This window comes from Gossypium hirsutum, chromosome A06, assembly GCF_007990345.1.
Source record: "Gossypium hirsutum isolate 1008001.06 chromosome A06, Gossypium_hirsutum_v2.1, whole genome shotgun sequence".
NCBI lineage: Eukaryota > Viridiplantae > Streptophyta > Magnoliopsida > Malvales > Malvaceae > Gossypium > Gossypium hirsutum.
Genome location: NC_053429.1, coordinates 102,343,153 through 102,364,808, shown reverse-complemented (window position 1 = coordinate 102,364,808; position 21,656 = coordinate 102,343,153). Strand labels below are relative to the sequence as shown.

The following is a 21,656-nucleotide window of genomic DNA, read 5'->3' as shown; positions in this document are numbered from 1 at the left end:
GTAGATGGGGGCGGCAGTAAAAGAAAAGTGGCGTGAGAACAGAAAAAGGGAGAAACCAAAAATTTGGTGTTATTTTGGAAAGAAAATATTGATCAGAAAAGAAAAAAAAACATCAACCCCCAAAACCATATCCCTTAATCCTCTTTACCAACTTCCCACTACTCAAATTTCTATCACCACTTAAACTCCTCCTAATAATTGTGCAAAAATAAAGCCAAAGTAGGCAATCAAACTCAGGACCTTATGTAATCAAACACTCCACTTAACCACCAGACTAGCTGGCCCATTCTGATATCATTTTATCAATAATAACTGAAAAGCCTACCGACCCCAACGAAAGCTTTATTCATAAAAATGCCAAAATTTACCCAAGTTGTGACTTGAACTTGGGACCTCCCACACACACCCAGAATACATAACCACTGAAGCAGATACACAATTGTGTCAATTAATTTCAGAAACACATACAGATATTTTTGTGCTCCAAAATCACATAAGCTGAATTAAAGAAATTTGGGGCATTACAACTCTACCCCTTTAAAAGAAAATTTCGTCCTCGAAATTTTACCTGATCAGAAAAGGTGAGGATATTGTTGACGCATTGAGTCCTCCGGCTCCCAAGTGGCCTCCTCAGTGCTATGATTTCACCACAGTACTTTCACTAAGGGGATAGACTTCCTTTGCAGAACTTTAATACCGCAATCCAGAATCTGGAATGGCTTCTCCTCAAACGTCAGATCTGGCCGAACCTCAATCTCATCAATAGGAATGATGTACGTGAGATCAGAGCGGTAGTGTCTCAACATTGAGACATGGAACACATTGTAAATGCGGTCCAACTCCGGAGATAGTTCCAATTGATATGCAACTGGCCCCAATCGCTTTAGAATATGATACGGCCCAATAAACCTAGGGCTTAGCTTACTTTTGCAACCGAACCTCAGAACTTTCTTCCATGGTGAGACCTTGAGAAAAACTAAGTCCCCCACAGAAAACTCGATATCCTTTCTCCTCATATTAGCATAAGACTTATGCCTATTAGATGTCGCTTTTAGTCAATCTCGAATCACTCAAACCTTATCTTCAGCTTCAGAAACCAGTTTAAGACCCAGTACACGTCGTTCACCCAACTCAGTCCAACACAAGGGAGTACGACACTTACGACCATACAAGGCCTCGTAAGGCACCATCTGGATGCTAGATTGGTAGCTGTTATTATAGGAAAACTTCGCCAAAGGTAAGTACTCCTCCCAACTGCCTCGAAAGTCAATAACACCGCTCCTCAACATGTCCTCTAGTACCTGAATCACCCTCTCCAATTGACTATCTGTCTGAGGATGGAAAGCAATACTGAAGTCTAACCTTGAACCAGAGCCTCATGTAACTTCTTCTAGAATCGAGACGTGAAACGAGGACCTTTATCAGAGATGATTGAGATAGGAACCCTATGTAGTCTCACTATTTCAGATATGTAGAGTTTAGCCAGTTTTTGAAGAGAAAAGTCCGTCCTGATCAAGATGAAATGAGCAGACTTGGTCAATCGGTCCACGATGACCCAGACAGAGTCCTTGTTAGTGGGTGTTAGAGGCAACCCACTAACAAAGTCCATCGTTACTCGCTCACATTTCCACAACAAAATCTTCACCGGCTGTAGCAACCCTGATGGTAACTGATGCTCAGCCTTAACCTGCTAATAAGTCAAATAGCGAGCAACAAAGTCAGTCACCTCATGCTTAAACCTTGGCCACCAGTATAACTCTTGGAGATCTTGGTACATCTTATTCCCGCTAGGATGCATAACATAAAGACTACTATACACCTCCTTCAGAATTGACCATCTCAAATCATCATCATTCGGTACACAAATCTGGCCACGAAAACAAAGTACCCCATCACTATTTACTCTAAAATCAGTAGTATCACCATTCTCAACCTAACAAAAACACAAGTCAAGAGACTTATCCCCCAACTTTTTACCTCGTATCTATCCAGTCTATGTTGGTTTAACCTGAAGTTCTACCAATAGACTCCCATCGTCGAATAGGTTGAGTCGAGCGAACATCGCTCCCAGATCGATCATAGCCCTACAGCTCAACGCATTGACCACCACATTGGCCTTGCCTGGATGGTACTCAATGGTACAATCAAAATCTTTAAGTAGCTCCACCCATCTATGCTGCCTATGATTTAACTTCTTCTGAGTGAGGAGATACTTGGGGCTTTTATGATTAGTGTAGATAATACACTTCTCATGGTACAAATAGTGCCTTTAGATTTTTAAAGCGAAAACTATGGCAGCTAATTCCAAATCATGCATAGGATAGTTCGCTTCGTGGGTCTTAAGCTGACGATATGCATACACAACCACCTTACCATCTTGTATCAACACACAACCCAAACCGACGTATGACGCATCACTAAAAATAGTGAACTCCTTTCTAGACTCTGACTGTATCAGAACAGAGGCATCAGTCAGTACACTCTTAAGCTTTTCAAAGTGCTATTGCTGCACATCAGTCCATACAAAAGAAACTCCCTTAGGCAAAAGATTAGTCAACAGAGCTGCGATCAAGGAGAACCCTTCAACAAAATGCCGATAATAACCTGGTAGACCCAGAAAATTACAGATCGCAAACATATTCTTCGGTCGTTTCTAATTCAACATCGTCTCAATCTTACGAGGATCAACTCGTATCCCCTCAGCAGAAACCATATGTCCCAAAAATGTTACTTCTCGGAGCCAGAACTCACCCTTGCTGAACTTTGCATACAACTGTTTCTCACGAAGAATCTGCAGCACCACTCTCAGATGCTTATCGTGCTTATCTTCTATCTTAGAATACACCAAGATATCATCGATGAATACCACCACAAGTTGGTCTAGATAAGGCTGGAACACTCAGTTCATCAAGTCCATAAATGTCACTGCTGCATTAGTCAATCCAAAGGGCATAACTAGGAACTTGTAATGCCCGTATTGAGTCCTAAATGTCGTCCTATACACATCAGCCTCCTTAACCCTTAATTGATGATAACCTGAAGGTAGATCGATCTTGGAGAACACAGAAGCCCTTCTGAATTGGTCAAATAGATCATCAATTCTTGGAAGTGGGTACTTATTCTTGATCGTCAACTTGTTCAATTGCTGATAATCGATACACATCCGCATGGACCCATCCTTTTTCTTTACAAACAAAACCGGTGCTAACCATGAAGACATACTGGGATGAAGGAACCCGCAATCCAACAACTCTTGAATTTGGGCCTTAAGCTCCATAAGCTCCTTCGATGCTATTCGATAAGGGGTGATAGACACCGGAGTTGTACCCGGAATAAGTTCTATCCCAAATTCCACTTTTTGTCTCAGAGGCAAACCTGGTAGTTCCACAGGAAAGACATCCAGAAAATCCCTGGCAATTTTGATATCCTTAACCAAAGAGTCCCCAGAATCAGAAACACTAATGTAGGCTAAAAATGCCTCACACCCTTTCTGCACCAACTTTTCTGCCACTAACGCAGAAATCACATTAGTCAAATAGTCTCGTCGTTCCCCAATCACAACTACCTCGTTGTCCTTCTCGGTCCTTAAAATGATCTTCTTTGTCGTATAGTACACACTCACTCAGTGCTTGACCAGCCAGTCTATACCCAAAATCAAGTTGAACTCCCCAAATGGAAGCTCCATCAGATCAGCCAGAAATACTGTCCCTTGAACCTCTAACAGAATGTCTCTATACAGCCTACTAACCCAGACAGATTGCCCCAAAGGACTCACAATAGTTACCTCACTAGAAGTATTCTCAATTGAAATCCCCAAGGTTTCAGACACAATACTAGCTACGTAAGAATGTGTAGAGCCTATGTCTATCAGTGCAAGATAAGGTACATTATGAATTAAAAATATACTCGTGATGATGTTTGGAGCATCTCTGTCCTCACAGGGACGAGCAACATAGACCAAAGCAGGTTGCCTCATCTCAGTTGGTCTAGCACCTTTGCCTGGCACTCTTTGTCCTCAGCCCATGCTGTTACCACCCCTGGCCTAACCACGACCCCTAGGTGGCTGCTAAACTACCCTCAGTGGCTGTGCATTACCAGAACCCACAGCTTGCATCTGACCAGTCCTCAGCAAACACTCTCTAATACGATCCTCAGTAGACCTACATCTCAAACACGCCCCAGTAGTCCTCCAACACTTACTCGGATGGTATCTACAATAATGCCCACAAGGCAAGTCCCTAGTAAGTGCAATAGGGGCCCCAACTCTAATCGCCCCATCACATTTGGCCTTCTTCTTAGGCCTTATCACAGAACTAGAGGGTCGAATCACTCTTATTCTTTCTCTTCTCCTTATGCCAGTTTTGGCACTCAGCAAGCTTTACCTCCTTGACGATCTTCGCCTTCTCAATTAAAGCAGAAAAATCACGCTCCCTCTGCGAAGCTATCAGAACTCGCAAACTATCCTTGAGTCCATCCTCAAAATGGATGCATCGCTCATACTCGATTGCCACCATCACACGGCCTACCACACAGGTGACCACACACGGCCTACCACACAGGTGACCACACACCCGTGTGGTGTGACAGAATGGTTTTTGGCTTTCACTAAAACCTCATTTTTTGCATTTTCGAGTACACACTTGTATCATTTTCGATGCGTAAGCACTCCCAAGCATTTAGGAACATATAATTGACATTCTAGAGCCAAATTTCAGTGATAAAATGAGTCTTAAATGAAACTAAACTGAAATATTAAACTTAAAACCTTTATCCTCCTTACCTTCACTTGAGTGATAGCGTATCCACACCGCTTCAATGTTAACTGATACACTCCAGCCCTTAACCTTCTCCCATGAAATAGTAGACCAAGTCGCCAAAAATCCATAAACCAAATTTACACTACAGTTACGAAAGACTTACCAACAATGCATGAAAGAGCAACGGAGAAGACGAAAACTAGAGGTCGGCAACAAAAATTAAAACAGTAAATGAGGGTGGCAGCAAAAGAAAAGTGGCGTGAGAACAGAGAAGGGAGAAAACAAAAATTTGGTTTTTTTGGAAAGAAAAGATTGATCAGAAAAGAAAAAAATGTTAACCCCCAAAACCACATCTTTTAATCCTCTCTACCAAATCCCCACTACTCAGAATTCTATCGCCACTCAAACTCCTCTCCATAATTATGCAAAAATAAAGCCACAGCAGGAAATCAAACTCAGGATCCCATGCAATCAAACACCCCACTTAACCACCAAACCAATATTTCTATTCTGATATCATTTTACCAACAATAACTTAAAAGCCTATGACCCCAGTGAGAGCTTTATTCATAAAAATGCTAAACTTTACCCAATTTGTGACTTGAACATGAGACCTCACACACACACACCCAGAACACGTAACCACTGAAGCAGATACACAGTTGTGTCAATTAATTTCAGAAACACATACAGATATTTTTGTACTCCAAAATCACAAAAGCCAGAATTGAAGAAATTTGGGGAGTTACAAAGTGTGTGTAGCTTTATATAATTATGAACTGAGAAAGAAAGAAAAATAGGGAAATTCAATTGGAGATGGAGAAAATTTGGCTGTAGCAGCCCGATTTTAGGGCTAGTAGGAATAGTGGTCTCGGGACCTCAAATACAAAGTTATAGAAATTATTTTGTTATCAAAATAGAGTAATAGCATGGTTATAATAGTGCATGAAAATTTTGGTGAGCTAATTTTAACGTTTGTGAGTCCAATTGCGAAAAAGGACTAAATCGTATAAAATGTAAAAGTCCTAATTTGATAGCTAAAGATGTCAAATAGCTAGAGGATAACACTTGGGGGTATTTAAAGAGCAATTATACCTTTAGAGACTAGGGTGGCCGGCCATAGGAGACAATTTGATGGGAAAGTCAAAATTAGATGGTGTTTGGTCACCAATTTTGATTGGTTTTAAATTAAATAAAACAAAGGCCACATCCCTTTTATTTTTCTTTTTCTTCACCAAATTTTACCAGCCATAAAAGGGTTTTGAACTTCAAAATTTTCAGCAACTTGAAGCACTCACAAGTAAGTGATTTCCATGTCTTTTGTTGATGATTTTGTATTTTTGAGACCCTGACCCTTGAAGCAGGAGCTTTCAAATGAGGGGTATATCATGAAAAATGGTTGAAGTTCTAGGGTTTTTACATGAGAGAATTTAGGGTATTTTCTAAAATTTTATGAAAGAATATGAGTCTTAGTTGTGTAATAAACAACTTTTGTGAAAGGTGTTTCCATGAAAACACCTAAATGGATTATTTTGCACAAGTTGTAAAATAGTTGATAAATGTGTGAAATAGAATGAATTTGGAGTTGCTATAAGAGTAAAAAGATTTCAGCTAAGCTTAAGATGCAAAGATATTCTATAAAAATCTATTTTCGAGCATAGGGTAAAATAGTCATTTTTGCCAAAGTCTAGGGGCAAAATGGTCATTTTATCAAAGATGTGAATTTTGATTTGCCTAATTGAATTTAGTGACTAAATGAGTGTATTTTTCTAATATAGATCAACAATTGTCAAATCTGAACCTAGACCGGGGGAAAGCCAAGAAAATCGACTAAACGACTAGTCGTATATGTTTTGTGATCCGAGGTAAGTTGTATGTAAATAATACAACTACATTGTCAATCTATGTATTGAATTGTATTGAGTTAATATAGTATGAATTGTTTGGTTGTTAAATTGAGAATGTTTAATGATAATTGAGATAGTGGAAATTCCGTTGTAACCTGAAGAAGTAAATCGGATATTCATGCTATGACGTTTGGGTCATTTGTTTGTGAGCTAGTGTAAGACATGTCTGGGACATGCATCGGCCATATTATGAGAGCCAGTGTAAGACCATGTCTGGGACATGACATTGGCATTGAGACGAGAGCTAGTGTAAGACATGTTTGGGACATGCATCGACCTCGAGACGTAAGCTAGTGTAAGACATGTCTAGGACATATATCGACTACGAGATGATAGTTAGTGTAAGACCATGTTTGGGACATGGCATCAACTTGAGATATAAGCTAGTGTAAGACCATGTCTGGGACATGACATCGACACCTTATCCACGTTTGAGACTTAATGAATATCCGGTAATGTTACAAATGATTCAACCGTAAACATTATGTTCTTAAGCTAATGAGGAAAGTATAATCGTGTTGTGAATGGTACACGTACCTAATTGGTATGTATGAGATATGAGCTCAGTATATATATAATAGGTGACTTGTATGGATGGTATTGAGTAAGTTACACTTATGCCTACTTTGGTGTTATGAGCATGTTGATTATTGATAAATTATTGTTGCATACTTATTTATATACAACTTACTAAGCTTTATGCTTACTCCCTTTCCTTTCGATTTCCTTACAGTGCCACCTAACTAGGTCAAGGATTCCAGAAGTCAGAGAAATCAATCACACTATCAACCGAAGCATTCGGTATAGTTGGATTTATATTTTTGAATATGGCATGTATAGGACTTAGATATTATTATTTTGTGTCATTGAAGCTTGGCCATATGTGTTAGCTTGGGTTGGAAACCCTTCAATTTGTATTAAGCCTTGAATGATGGCTAACATTCTTCTTGAATTTATAAAAGATGTATTCTCATGGTTGAATGAATGTCTATTGTGGCTGATTTAGTTATAGAAGTTATACTTGTTTCGATATTGGTTGGTATTTGTATGAAACAATATATGTAAGGGTGGCAATGAGGCTTGGTAAATAGCCTTATACTGTCCACACAGGCAGCCACATGGGCGTGTGTCTAGGCCGTGTGTCACACACGGTCTGCCCCATGGGCGTGTGGTCCAGCCATGTAGCCCCTGCACGTAAAAATTCCAAGTCAGTATGTATGGAAATAATCACACGGGTAGAGACACGGGTGTTTGCCTTGGCCGTGTGACATTGTGAGCATGCTGACGTCAGAAACAGAATGTCCATGTTTTTGCACGACACGCCCGTGTGAGGGATTTGGGCCATTGGCACAAGCATGTGTTTGGCCGTGTGAAAACCCCTGTAGGTGTGAATTAGAAATTAATTCTACACAGGTGGGACACGAGTGTGTCCTAAAGTGCTTAGGCCATGTGAGCCACACGGGCCATTAGCACGAACATGTCAAAATGGTCACACGGGCGTGTTACCTATCCACACAGGCGTTTGTCCCTATGTTAAGTGACAATTTTCTATATTTGGAAAAAAAGGGGCCCGGAATAGTCCTGAATGATTTACGATGTTTGTTTTGTGCCTTGTAAGCCAATATTCAAGATATGTTGATAGGTTTTAAAATTGAACAGAGTTTCGATAACTCAGAAATGAATGAAAGCTTGAGTTTAAAGTTGGGTAACACCTCGTATTTCGTCACGGTTTAGGATACGGGGTATGGGGTGTTACATTGGTAGTCTGAGGTCGTTCACACACCTGGTGTAAAGTATAGAAGGAGAGATCCAAATCAAAGGGGAAACTAAGCAAATATGAATGTGTGTTTTGTTGAGAAAAAGTACATTGCAAGAAAGATTGCCCAAAGTTGAAAAATAAAGGTAAATCTAATAAAGGGAAAGCTGTAGTAGAATAAAATGTAGCAGAATGTGATGATAAAGATTCAGATCTCTCATTTGTTACATTGGTAGCTGACTATTCTAATGCATGGACGTTGGATTCAGCTTGTAGCTATCACATGTGTCCTCACTTGGAGTGGTTCTTTGATTTTAAAGCATTAACGGGTGAGATATCTATACAACAAATAATACTCCTCTTACCACATATGGGATTGGTTCTATTCAATTGAGAAATCATGATGAATCAATCATAACTTTACATGATGTTTGTTATGTGTTGGATTTCATGAAGAATCTCATTACTATAGGAATCCTGGAATCAAAAGGTTTCGAAGTGAGAGCTAATGATTGTGCGATAAAGATTATTTCTAGTGCAGGCATAGTAATAAAGGGGTTCACAAGAATAATAACATGTACCACTATCTTGGTAGTACAGTTAATAAGACAATTACTACGACATCAATTGAATACTGAGAGTTAGAAGTACATAAGATATGGAATATACGTTTGGGCCATGCAGGTGAAAAATCCTTGAACTTACTCATAAATAAAGGATTATTGAAAGGAGTAAGAACTTGTAAACTAGATTTCTATAAGCATTGCATCAAAGGGAAGCAGACAATGGTGAAGTTTGAGAATACAATCCACAATACTAATGGCATCTTAGATTATATTCACTCAGATATCTGGGGCCCCTCTAAAATAATCTTTTTGAGAGGAAAACATTATTATGTAACTTTTGTTTATGATTATTCTTGAAGAGTGTTGGTGTATACAACAAGGATAAAGGATGAAATGTTAAGAACTTTTCTTAAGTGGAAAAAGATTATGGAAACTCAAACGGGCAAAAAGATTAAGTACCTTCGTACAAACAATAGTGGAGAGTATAAAAGTAACCCTTTTGCAAATATTTGTGATTATGAGGGCATCATCGACACTTCACTGTCAAATTTACACCACAACAAAATGGGGTAACAGAACGCAGGAATCGAATGTTGCTGGAGAAAGTTCAATGTATGCTATCCAATACTTGATTGAGTAGAGAGTTTTGGGTTGAGGCTATAACATATGCATTCCATCTCATTAATCGTTTATCATCTACTGCAATTGAAGGAAAAACACCATTAGAGAAATGAAATAGGAATCCTGCTACAGATTATGATCCTTACATGTGTTTGGTTCCATTGTATACTATCATGTTAAGGAATCAAAGTTATATCTAAGAGAAAAGAAAACAATGTTCTTAGGGATCACTTCTAGTATAAAGGGTTTCACCTATGGTGTCTAAAAACAAAGAAAATTATCTTCCACAAGGATGTCACATTTGATGAATCTATCATGTTTTCAAAGGTGTAAAAAGTGTAGTCAGATGATACTTATAAGCAAGTGGAGTTTGAAAGAGTAGTGATTCCAACAAATGAAAAAGTAAATGATTCATAGAAGGAGACTCTAGTAGGAAGGATTCAGTTGAAGAAGGAGCCTCAAGTGAAGAGAAGGTTCAGAACTAATAACTTCTACAACAACTTGAATCTATTGCAACTACTAAATCGAAGAGAATAATTAAAAAGTCTGCTCACTTTGCTAATATGGTGGCTTATGCATTTCAATTGTTGTTGATGACATTCCTACCATTTCCAATGAAACAATTCAAAGTTCAAAAGAAAAAAGTGGTTGATTGTCACAAATGAAGAAATGTAGTCTCTTAATAAGAATCAAACTTGAAAGCTTGCTAGACTGTCGAAGGGAAAGAAGAAAATTGGGTGTAAGCGGATGTTCGCAAAGAAATAAGAATTTCCTAGCCAAGATGATGTTTGTTACAAAGAAATATTGGTGGCAAAAGGCAATGCTTAAAAGAAGGGAATTGATTACAATAAGGTATTTTCTCTAGTTGTGAGACATTCCTCTATTATAATTTATTGGCTTTGGTGGCACAGTTAGATTTGATACTAGTTCAGTTGGATGTAAAATTACTTTTTTTACATAGGGACTTGGAAGAGAAAACCTATATGACTCAACTAGAAGGATTCAAGGTTGCTGGAAAAGAAAATTTAATGTGTAAACTTGAAAAATCGTTGTACAATTTAAAGAAATCACTGGGGTAGTGTTACAAGTAATTTGACAAGTTTATGAAAAATAGAAGTACACAATAAGCAAATATGGTCATTATGTATAGTTTCACAAGCTTTAAGATAGTTCTCTCATATATCTTGTTCTTTATATTGATGATATGTTGATAGCTTCAAAAAGTCAAGTAGAGATTGAGAAGCTAAAGATACTGTTCAAGGAGTTTGAGATGAAGGATTTAGGAAGAAGCAAAGAAAATTCTTGGTATAGAGATAACTCAAGATAGAAGCTTAAAGCGGCTTTCTTTGACTCAGAAATAATATTTAAGAAAATTGATAAAGCATTTTGGCATGAATGAAAAATCAAAACTTGTTAGCACTCCTTTTGCTCCTCATTTCAAGCTTAATACTTATATATCACCAAAGAATGATGCAAAATGAGAATGTATGTCAAATATACCATATGCAAATGTTGTTGGTAGCTTAATATATGATATGGTATGCACAAGACCTAATATTTCACAAGCAGTTGGGGTCATGAACAAGTATATGCATGATCCAAGAAAGGAACATTAGAAAGATATGAAATGGATTTTGCAATATATATATAGAACACAAAGGATATTGGATTGTTTTTTGAACAGGAAGATAATCATGGTGTGGTTGGATATTGTGATCTAGACTATGCTGGTGATTTGGACAAACTATGATCAACAATCAGGTATGTGTTTACCCTTGCAAAGACACCAGTTAGTTGAAAGTCTACTTTTCAGTCAATAGTTACTTTATCTTCTATAAAAACGGAGTATATGTGACCGCATATAAATGAGATATCATTTGTAGTATAAATAGCATATCAAAATAATATAAAATTAAATCGGCGGTGTCCGTAAGCTTACAGGTCAAATTGTAATATAGTAAAGTTTACAACGAAACACTGGTAAGTATTCCGAGGATCATACCCAAGGGATTGTAGATTGGAGAAATTATTATTAAATTAATTATAAAAAAACAATTACTAATCCAACTGAGTCACAAATTAGTAGTTTGAATCCAAATTTAAATTTTAATTAAACTATTTAAATTAACTAACTTATATTAACCTAATAGACTTTCCTATTCCTAGTGTTATCAATGTGAGCCTCTAGCCTATAATCAATTAAACCCCTAATTATCTAATTAAATAATTAATTACCCTAAATTGAGTTATTTATCACCCTTAGCAAAAATACCCTTCCAGTCTTATGTACACTAAAGATTACCACCTAAGTCATCCTTTCGGTCTCTTCCTAGGCATACGGACCCTCTCAAGTTCTCCACTCGGCCCAACTTATACACAATAGGATACCCTTCTAGTCTTACATGTCTCGATATTCTATCAAGGGTGTCACTCCCTAATATAATAAGTAGTCTTGAATAAACAACCAATTTCAGGTAAATAATCAATTAACAAATAAATTAGTTTATTAATCGAATCATGCAAGATATGAAATAAGCACGATAATCTATTTAAATATTTATAAAATGATTAATTAACCAAATTAATAGAAAATAAAAAAAACAAATATAAAATAAGAGATACGAGATACGAGAAAGCCCATGAATATATATATTGAAGCGCGAATGTAGAGCAGTCTCCCACTTGCGATTTTCTTCAAATTGGAATAGAAAAGTTTAGAATACACGAACATGAAAAGAAATGAAAACTAAAAACTGAGTAGGAAAAATTTTCTGTCTACGTCTGCACTTCTATGTCTAAATCTGTACAATAAGCTCTTATTTATAGGCTAAAATACGTGCAATTTATGCTTGATATGCCCTCGATACTAATGAATGCTTGATATCAAATTGTATCTTTAACTGCTTGCAAAATAAGGTTGCCAATTTGCTTTCCACGCACAAGCCATCGTCGCCACGTTTGTAACATCCCACTCAGTAAAGGCCTGAATATTCAAGTGTTGTTAATAGAAGTAAGGCTTATGGAATAAGTTCTGAGCGTTCGACGCTAAGATTTGATTAAGTGTAAGAACTTTTCAAGTGCACCTGTAATGCCCTAGTTCATGTAGACACAAGAGTGGGCGTATAGTCATAAAGAAGTATGATTGGCGAAATCGAACTCGCCCAAAAGCTCATTTTCGCATGTTGAACGAGCAAACCCCAACATAAAAATAAAGGGATAAGGATTCCATGACAGATTACTATGATTAGTGAAATAAGAATTTTGGTTATGAAAAATGATTTTTAGGGTATAAATTCATGCTTGTGGTATAGCATGCCCTGTAATAATTATGGCCTCGAGCAAGTTAAGTTATAGGGTAAGTTGATTAAGAATTAGCAGAACGTAAACTAAGAAAAGCTAAAAGCTAAGGAAATGATCGAGTGGGTTTCTTGGAAGTGGCAGATTTTGGATAAGACAACTCAGTATGGATGTGACATTTACCAAGTTTCAATAGAGACTTAAGCTAATTTAAAAGAGTACTCATGTTTAGTTTAAGGGGAGTTATATTCTTCCCTCTCTCCTTCAAGGTATTAATATCTATAGTTAGAGGAAACAAGAAGTATTTTTCTTGTTTAAGCTAGATCTGAAATTTTGGGATTTACTAAGTGATCTTTTTCCATTACAAGGTAAGTTTTATGGCTCTATAAAAGTAGGTATACATGAATGTCTAGTGAACTAAGGCTTTGTTTATGTGTTATTTGGATTTGAAATTATTGTAAGAGCTACATGGATAGGTTTTAATGGCGATCTATTGTACAAGGCAGTGATTACTACAATATCTTATTGAATGCGAGATCTGGAATTTAGGTTGCCCATCGAAGTCATCAGGTGAGTCATTAAATTGAATCTTGCATGTGTTATACATTCTAGAAACTTTGATGAAAAAGGATAAAACCATGAGATTCAGGTTAGGAAAGTATGATGTGATTATTCTGATAAGAAATGTATGAATTATGGACCTATATGTATAGATTGCTTGAAATCTAATTGTCTAAGTGTGTAATAGGAATATGAAGATTAAAATGCATGTGTTTGAAAATATGTTATGGAATGTGTCTATTATGAATGAGTAAGTATGAGTGATGAGTTTGTGTCTACCTCTAAAGTCGTCTAAAAGAGTCCATTGAGATTTTAAACATGATCTTTTGAAAGCAAAATTCTATGGCACCATATCGTGTAAGATCGTATATGGAAACACCATATCGTATAAGACCATAACTGATAGATTATAGCACCATATGAAAAGAACTAAATGAAAGTTATTACCGAATGGGGTTTTTGTGTGATCTTGAGCGATGAGGGGAAAACTTCACGTAATGTGAGTCTAAGTGAATCCCTATCATAAACACGTCAGAAAAGGAAAACCTTTTTGGTAAACTTATGAAAAGGAAAGCCTTTGTGGCAAACCTATAAAAAGGAAAGCCTTTGTGGCGAGTATTGAAAGAAAAGGATTCCTTTGTAGAAAATCTTTGAACTTTGCGGCGAGCACTGAATGAAAAGGATGCCTTTATGGAAAATCTCTTAAAGGAAAGCCTTTATGGCTAGAACTGAATGAAAATGATGCCTTTGTGAAAAATCTTTGAATAGAAAGCCTTTATGGTGAGTTCTGAATGAAAAGGATGGCTTTGTGGCAAATCTCTTAAAGGAAAGCCTTTATGACAAGTACTAAATGAAAATGATGCCTTTTGTGGAAAATCATTTAAAAGAAAACCTTTGTGGCGAGTATTGAATGAAAATGATTCCTTTGTGGAAAATCTTTAAAAGGAAAGCCTTTTTGGTGAGTACTGAATGAAAATGATGCCTTTGTGGCTAATCTTTGAAAGGAAAGCTTTTGTGGCTACCTCTGTTAAAGGAACGCCTTTGTGGTGCAATTTAAATAATTGTCATTGTGACATCTATCTAAGGGAACGCTTGTGTGGTAAATAATGAATGAAAGGAAAGGAATTTTGATGAATAATGGAGGAACGATGTGTAAGGTTTTCTAAAGTTATGGCAAATGTAATGAACTCTAAAAGAACAATGTATGAGGCAAGTAGAAGTAATAAGGTATACAAAGAACACTAAAGGAAAAACCTCATGTGGAAAGTTGTGGCGAATCCTACCTAGTCTAAAGGTATAAACAAAGGAGATGGGACTCGAGAGTAATAAAAATCTTGGTAAACTCTAAAGATAAACCCTGAAAGATAGTCTGTGGCAAACTCTATGCTAAGTGATTGGCATAGTCTATCTCGCCCCTAAAAGCAAATGGTAAAGTCAGTAAGTATGAATCAAATTTATGAAACTATATTAATAAGACAAATGAAACAGTTAAGGTTTGCAAAAAAAAGAAGAAGATAAGATTTAAAAAGACATAGAGGGCAACGAGTTTGTAAATAAGGTACGCTCGTAAAGAAGGAATCGACCACCCGAGTGTGGGTCGCACTCTAGAGCATGAAAAAGTGATAGCTTAATGATGGTAAAAGAAAGGTAAGTTCTTAAAGACAAATAGAGAGAAGTGGTGGCTTTAGGTGAGAAAGGATAATTACAATTCGAAGGAGGAAAATTTTAGTGAAATACCTACCAGAGGGAAAGAAAGATCAAAGAAAACATGAAGGATACACAAAGAATCTAACACATTGTGTTGCAAAGAAATATGTATTTAAGGCTTTTCTCACTAAGTTTTTATGAGCTTACTAAAGTTATTTCCTGTTTTAGGTTACAAAGAAGTATGTGCCGAGGGGCGACGCCAGGGCTATGCCATTGAGTGGTGGCTAAGGCTATTATGCATACAAAACGAGTTAAGAGGTGTATTCAAGCCTAAACCCATATTTATTTTTTTATCATCACTCTAAGGTACTTAGTCAAGTTAGAGGTTAAACGTAGATGTCACTAAAAAATTTAAGTTTCTTGAATTGCATTGATAATCATTTGCAGTACATAAATAGGAACTTTGAATAGAAAACTAAACTTTACAATGGTCATAGATAGAACTTTCACATAGAAAAAAACTTAAAGGATTGTGTTACATCTGTAATAGGGCGTAGCACCTAATATTCGGGTCTGATGCATTGAGCTGAGTTAAGGGTATTACAACGTCACCACGCCAAGAAATAGCTCGTCGAGATGTGAAAGGTCCTCACGTCGGGATTTCATCCATTACTTTAGCTTAGGATGCTTCTCAACGTTGTGTCAAACCACGACCTTCGTTCCTTGAAGTCTTAGGCCTAAAAAGACTTCCTGCACACTTAATTAACCTATTAGAACTTATTGAGGCCTGAGTTAGCCTAATGGGTCATCGACACATCAAAAAATGCATAAAAATGCTTATTTTATTGACATTTCGTTCCTAACCTACTAATACTTAAAACGTAATATGTAATTATAGAATACCAAGAAAACAAGCTCGATAAGTGTAGAAATAACCTAAAATAACTATTGCATTTGACATCAAGTCAATATGACAATCATAGAGGTTGTAAAAGAGGCTATTTGGCTTCAATGGTTACTTGGTGAACTGAAAATTAAGTAGAAGTATGTCAAAGTACATTGCTATAGTCATAGTGCTATTCAATTAGCAAATAATCAAGTTTATCAAGCAAGAACGAAACACATTGATTTCTGGTATCATTTTGTATGAGAGATTTAAGAAGAAGGTAGAGTGAAGATCTAGAAAATTTCAAACTAAGAATCCTATCGATATGATGACTAAGGTTGTGACTATGGTCAAGTTCCAACTATGTTTGGACTTGATCAATGTGAAATTTTGAAAGTGGAAATTTGAAGACACTATTAAATGTTGTTTTCCAAAAAGATTTAGGATGTGGAAATTTGCTAAGGAGAAAATTTGTTGAAATAACACAATCTCACATTTAAAAATTACAAGGTTGTGGAGTACTATTATAAATAGGGATTGTTTCGCCAGGTTTGAATTATCTCAAAATTTTTCATTTTCTTTATATGGCAAATTTCCCTCTTCTTATTTTAAATTTTTTACTTAAATCTTTTGTAATGAAATACATTTAATAGTGTTCGAGGCCGTAGGCATAATTTGCTAACATCATTAAATTTTTGATGTTCTTTGTTGTTTTTATTTATCTTTCAATATTTTGTAGGGTATAATTAATTATAGTTATAAATTGTTCTGTTAAATTACATTGTAAGGAGATTTTATTTAGGAAGTTAGGTTTTAAGTGAGATTATTTGTGACCCCTTCAGTCTTTCCTATAAATTAAACTTAGCATGGTTTTTTAATACAATAATTTACTCTTTTTACCATATTTGCATAACGTTAACAACGTATTTGTATCTTTATTTTATTTCATCCCATACTTTTTGCCTAACATTTCCTTACGATTCAATAGCAAACTAACAAAGATAATACGATAGCATATTATTCAGATGTCAGATTGTAACTTTTCTTCTTTTTAATTTTTTAAACTTGTTTATAAATATTAGACTATTTGCTAACAAGTATGGTGAGCTTTCCATTGTTGTTCAGGGAACTGTATTTCAATGAGATTGATCGAAATAAATAATAAAACAAAAAACAGAGACAGGAAAATGTAAGAGCTAATTAATAAGAAGAATTGAGACACTCGTATTTACAAAATCAATGGCAATGGCATTAATCAAAGGAATATAAAAAAATCAATCCCAATGGATAGATATAATTTGAAAGAAAGGACAATACAAAGCCTTATTGAGAGACTAAACACTTCTAAATATGTGAACAATGAAAGTCTGAACCTTATCAGAAAGAATAAAAAGAAAAAGTAGTCAAAATAATAATATTACAAGGAATTAATTACAAAAAGAGAGAGAGAGAGAGAGAGAAACTAATGGCCAGCGCCAGGGCTTGGAACTGACTGAAGAATCCGATCAATACCGGCAAGGTGACGAGCAAAAAGCTTCTCATTACTGAGTGTCGTGGAGTGGTCCTTTTTGCTAGGAGCCGAAGCAGATGGCACTGCACCCTTGGGAGGGGCATTGAGCACCAAGCTGGCAAACAATGGAGGAAGATTCCCATTGCTTTCCGCAGTGTTCATCCGTAGCTTCCTACTTACCATTTGTGGCATGAATGAAGCTGCAAAGACCACCAACAAAATAAGAACCAGAGAACTAAAACGAGCCATGAATGTGTAAAACAATTGCAGATAAAGAAATGAAATGTGGATTTTGATGGTAAAGTTGGGTAAGAAAAGAAAAAGGGTCGAGAGAAAAATCTTAATGTAATGTTTTTGATGTCTTGAACAAAGTGATTGGAATACAAATATATAGAGAAAAGCCAAGGCAGAGAAAGTGAGAGCGTGGAAGACAAGTTAGAAGGTGGGAGCCGAGGGAGAAGCCAAGTCAAACTACCAAGAAATGGAAATTTGAAGTTAAAATTTCAGTCATTTTCATTAAATTTTATATGCATGTTAAATAGTGTTTACTAGTGAATTTGGGTACTAAAAAGGGCTGTTTAAAAAGCTACATTGAAACTTGAAACTTGAAAGTGTAGAAAAAAAAAAGTTAGGCATATGGGAGTGAGAATAGCCCCGGGCAATTGTTTGGGCAATTTCATGCACCACCGCCAACCCCTAATTTTTGGTTCAAACAGTTAAAAGTTATCACCTAAATCTGAAATTTTTTTGACCCAGCTTAGGCTTTGGGTTTCATGGAAGCAGCTCAATCAAACTAGTGCAGCACTATAAGTATTTGATTTTGACATTTGATGACTTGAATCTTCAATCTTTGAAATTCCTGTCTTTTTAAAAAAAAAAACATTATCATTCATATGATGAAGAAGGATCTTAAAGAAATGGAATCTTTTTTAATCATTACTTGTTAGCAAAAATAAAGTGAAATATGTGGTTATAAAATTCTTAAACTTCAATTTTGAGTTAAAGTCCGACTATAACAAGTTGATTATATTTACTCAATTCAATTAATTTAAACGTACTTTGTTTTACTATTTTAGATTATGAATTTAAAGTTTAAATTTTTATTGACTTTATTTTGGTGGCTGATTTAGTTAATTTTTAATTTTTTTACTAAATTGACCAATTAATTTTACATTTTTAACATGAATTATTGTAAAGATTATTAAATGGATGTGAGGTGTTAGTTTCGGAAATTCAAAGTCGATGGAGTGTAAATACGGAGGGGCTGGTAGGAGCTCCGACATCTTAAAATGGAAATTTTTTTATTTAAAATTTTTAAAATTTTAAAGTAATAAAATTAAAATTATATTTTAATTCCTTAAAAATAATAAAAATTTAATTAGATCATTTAAATTTTTTAAAAAATATGAACTATTAAAATGATAAATTTACATTTTTAATATCATAAAAATTACAATTTAGTTATACTCTCTAAAAAATTTGCTGATTTTACCCCAATATGCAACATTATTTTGGTTATTAATTTTAATAGTTTGATTATTAGTAATTTGATAATTATTTAATAAGCACAAATTGTGTCAAAAAGATATTAGAAATTGAGCTAAATTCGTGGAATTTGCATGGAAAAACTCTATATAAGGTGGAGTGCAAGTGGTTAGTGCAAGAAAGATAAATAAGCGGCAAAAAGAAAGACTTTTAGTTTAATATTACTTCTAAATTTGTAGTTATTTTGAATTGAGACTTTTCTATATATTTTATTATCATTAGGTGATTTAGTTATTAGAATAATATACGTGACACTAGTAAAATTTTTAGATTTCACAAATAGTATTAAGGGATTGACAAATGTCATATAAAGATATAAAAAAAATTTAAAAAGAGACACATAACAATTTTTTAAGACTATTTGTGAAATAAAAAATTATATTACCAGTATACTAAATATTATCGTTAATTATTTAGGATAAATGTTATCTTTTAATATATTTTTAAGATTTTCATTGTATTAAATATTTTTATTTTGTATATTGGTCATGTTTTAAAATTCAAGACTATTCAAAACCAAGATTGCTCCGCGAGAGTCCTAGAGAAAGTAGTTTCTACTGTGGCTTGGGATGGCGAAAAGCGGTGGTGACGGCAAGCAAGAGAGGGATGAGATTTCTCTCCTAGCAGAGGAACACGTGCAATTATCTGTAAAAGGATCGTTAGTGACTCCTAGTGGAAAACCAACTCTGATCTCTATCGTTTGGACAGAGAAGCTGTACAACCCAGAAAGTTTCAGGGCGTAGATGAAAAGCATATGGAACACGAAGAAGAAGTTTGAGATTCAAATGGCAGGGCAGAATCTATTTTTAATTGAGTTTGATTCTGAAGAAGATTTGGAGTTGATATTGGAAGGAAGGCCTTGGTTATTCAGAAAAAGCCTAATTTTATTCAATAGAATATCACAACCGATGGCTAGAGGCCAAATTCGTCTCACATCTTCACCATATTGGATCAGAATTGGTTCCTGTCCACCAGAAGTTGGTAAAAAAGACCTACTACATGCTATTGGGGTAACTTTTGGGGGGTTATCAGATCAGAAATTAATGAAGATTTCTGTCGTCTTAAAATAAATCTGGATACGCAGAAACCCCTTAGACGAGGTATCTTTGTCTCAACTGATAGTATAACTAAATCATGGATCTCCTTTAAATATGAAAAACTGTCGGTATTTTGTTTTGGATGTAGCAAAATGGGGTACGGGTTAACAAAATGCTGTGAGCTTAGCCCCTAAAAAAAACTGAAGCTAGAGATGATCCACCATACACGTCGACACTAAAAGCAGAATCAAACTTAATCGGGAAAGAGAGTATTAAATTTAATGGCTTTTCTAAGAAGGGAAGGACCCAATGCTCCTACACAGGAAGCTCTTCAACATTGTCAATGGTAGAGAAAGTAAATGGAGTGGGAAACAGTATGAATAGTATACAACAAAAAAGATTGTAGTCTAATGCAATAGAAGAAAGTGCGAAGCAAAAGGAGGAAGTTGGTTTACCTATGCAAGAGGTGCAGATGACTGATAGTACAACAAACATAGTCATAATCTAATAACAGTGAAGAAGGCAAGTTGGAAAAGAATAGTTCTACTAGCAGCAATGCGTGAAAAGAATGAGGATTGGGGTAGTAAGAAGAGGAAGTCTCCAGAAAATAAAATTGAGGCTCGAGACATAGAAATTGAGCGTGAAGTTGACACGAAAAGACTGAAAAAAGAAGCCAAAGTAGGGGGAGAATTCTCAACAGAAACTATGTTCGAAATTGAAGGGCAAAATGCTGTATTAAACTCTATAGGATCGGTGGCTGCCAAAAGGCAAGCCTACCGGAAGCAATGAAAAGCATAAGCTGGAATGTCTATGGATTGTGGAGTCCACGGGCCATTAGAAGGCTACGGTATTTCTTAAAGCAGCATAATCCCCATCTAGTCTTCTTAATGGAGACAAAAATTGACCGACAACGTATGGAGAAGGTTAGAAGGAGTTGTGGTTTTCTGAATGGGATTGAAATTAGAGCAGAGGGCACGCGTGGAGGTCTATGTTTAGCATGGAAGGATGATGTAAAAGTTTTGCTACGAAGTTTTTCTAAAAATCACATTGATTCAATGATAGGGGAGGAAGGTACAAATGAAGATTGGAGATATACGGGTTTTTACGGGTCACCTTATGTTAGCAGCAAAACTAAATTATGGAATCTGTTAAGGAAATTGGGCGAATATGAACGTTATCCATGGTTAGTGAGTGGGGACTTCAATGAAATAATGTATTCGTCAGAGAAAAGTTGAGGGATACCAAGAGATGAGAGGAAAATGGAGGCTTTTCGTGAGACTCTAGAAGAATGTCAATTGGAAGATATAGGATTTTCAAGGGCCTGGTTTACTTGGGAAAGAGGAAATTTTGCAGAAACAAACATAAAAGAAAGGCTTGATCAGGGAGTTGCTAATGAAAAATGAAAGGCTCTTTTTCCTGCAGGCACTATTCATCATTTAACTCACTCGATGTCAGACCACTGTCCACTACTCCTAAATACTAAGAGCGAGCACAATTACCATAGAAAAGCTCAATTTAAATTTGAGGCATGGTGGATTACAGCGGAATCTTTGGAGGAAGTTATTA

At 35.8% G+C, this 21,656-nt stretch overlaps 2 protein-coding genes across 2 annotated transcripts; both read right to left on the bottom strand.

Moving 5' to 3' along the window:
• Window positions 1–644: 644 nt before the first annotated feature.
• LOC121230531 (uncharacterized) lies at window positions 645–4,514 on the bottom strand. Its single transcript, XM_041115434.1, has 13 exons — window positions 4,369–4,514; window positions 4,096–4,211; window positions 3,649–3,864; window positions 3,174–3,510; window positions 3,005–3,074; window positions 2,680–2,890; window positions 2,525–2,604; window positions 2,361–2,449; window positions 2,009–2,267; window positions 1,820–1,933; window positions 1,601–1,687; window positions 1,163–1,331; window positions 645–868 (listed from the first exon to the last, which is right to left on the bottom strand). The coding sequence occupies exons 1-13, from the start codon at window positions 4,512–4,514 to the stop codon at window positions 645–647; spliced, it is 2,118 nt and encodes a 705-aa protein (XP_040971368.1).
• Window positions 4,515–17,264: 12,750 nt separating this feature from the next.
• Window positions 17,265–18,390, bottom strand: LOC107962190 (precursor of CEP14). The gene has a single exon (XM_016898492.2). It carries the CDS (start codon window positions 17,755–17,757, stop codon window positions 17,461–17,463), a length of 297 nt encoding a protein of 98 aa, XP_016753981.1. The 5' UTR covers window positions 17,758–18,390; the 3' UTR covers window positions 17,265–17,460.
• Between the last annotated feature and the right edge of the window lie 3,266 nt (window positions 18,391–21,656).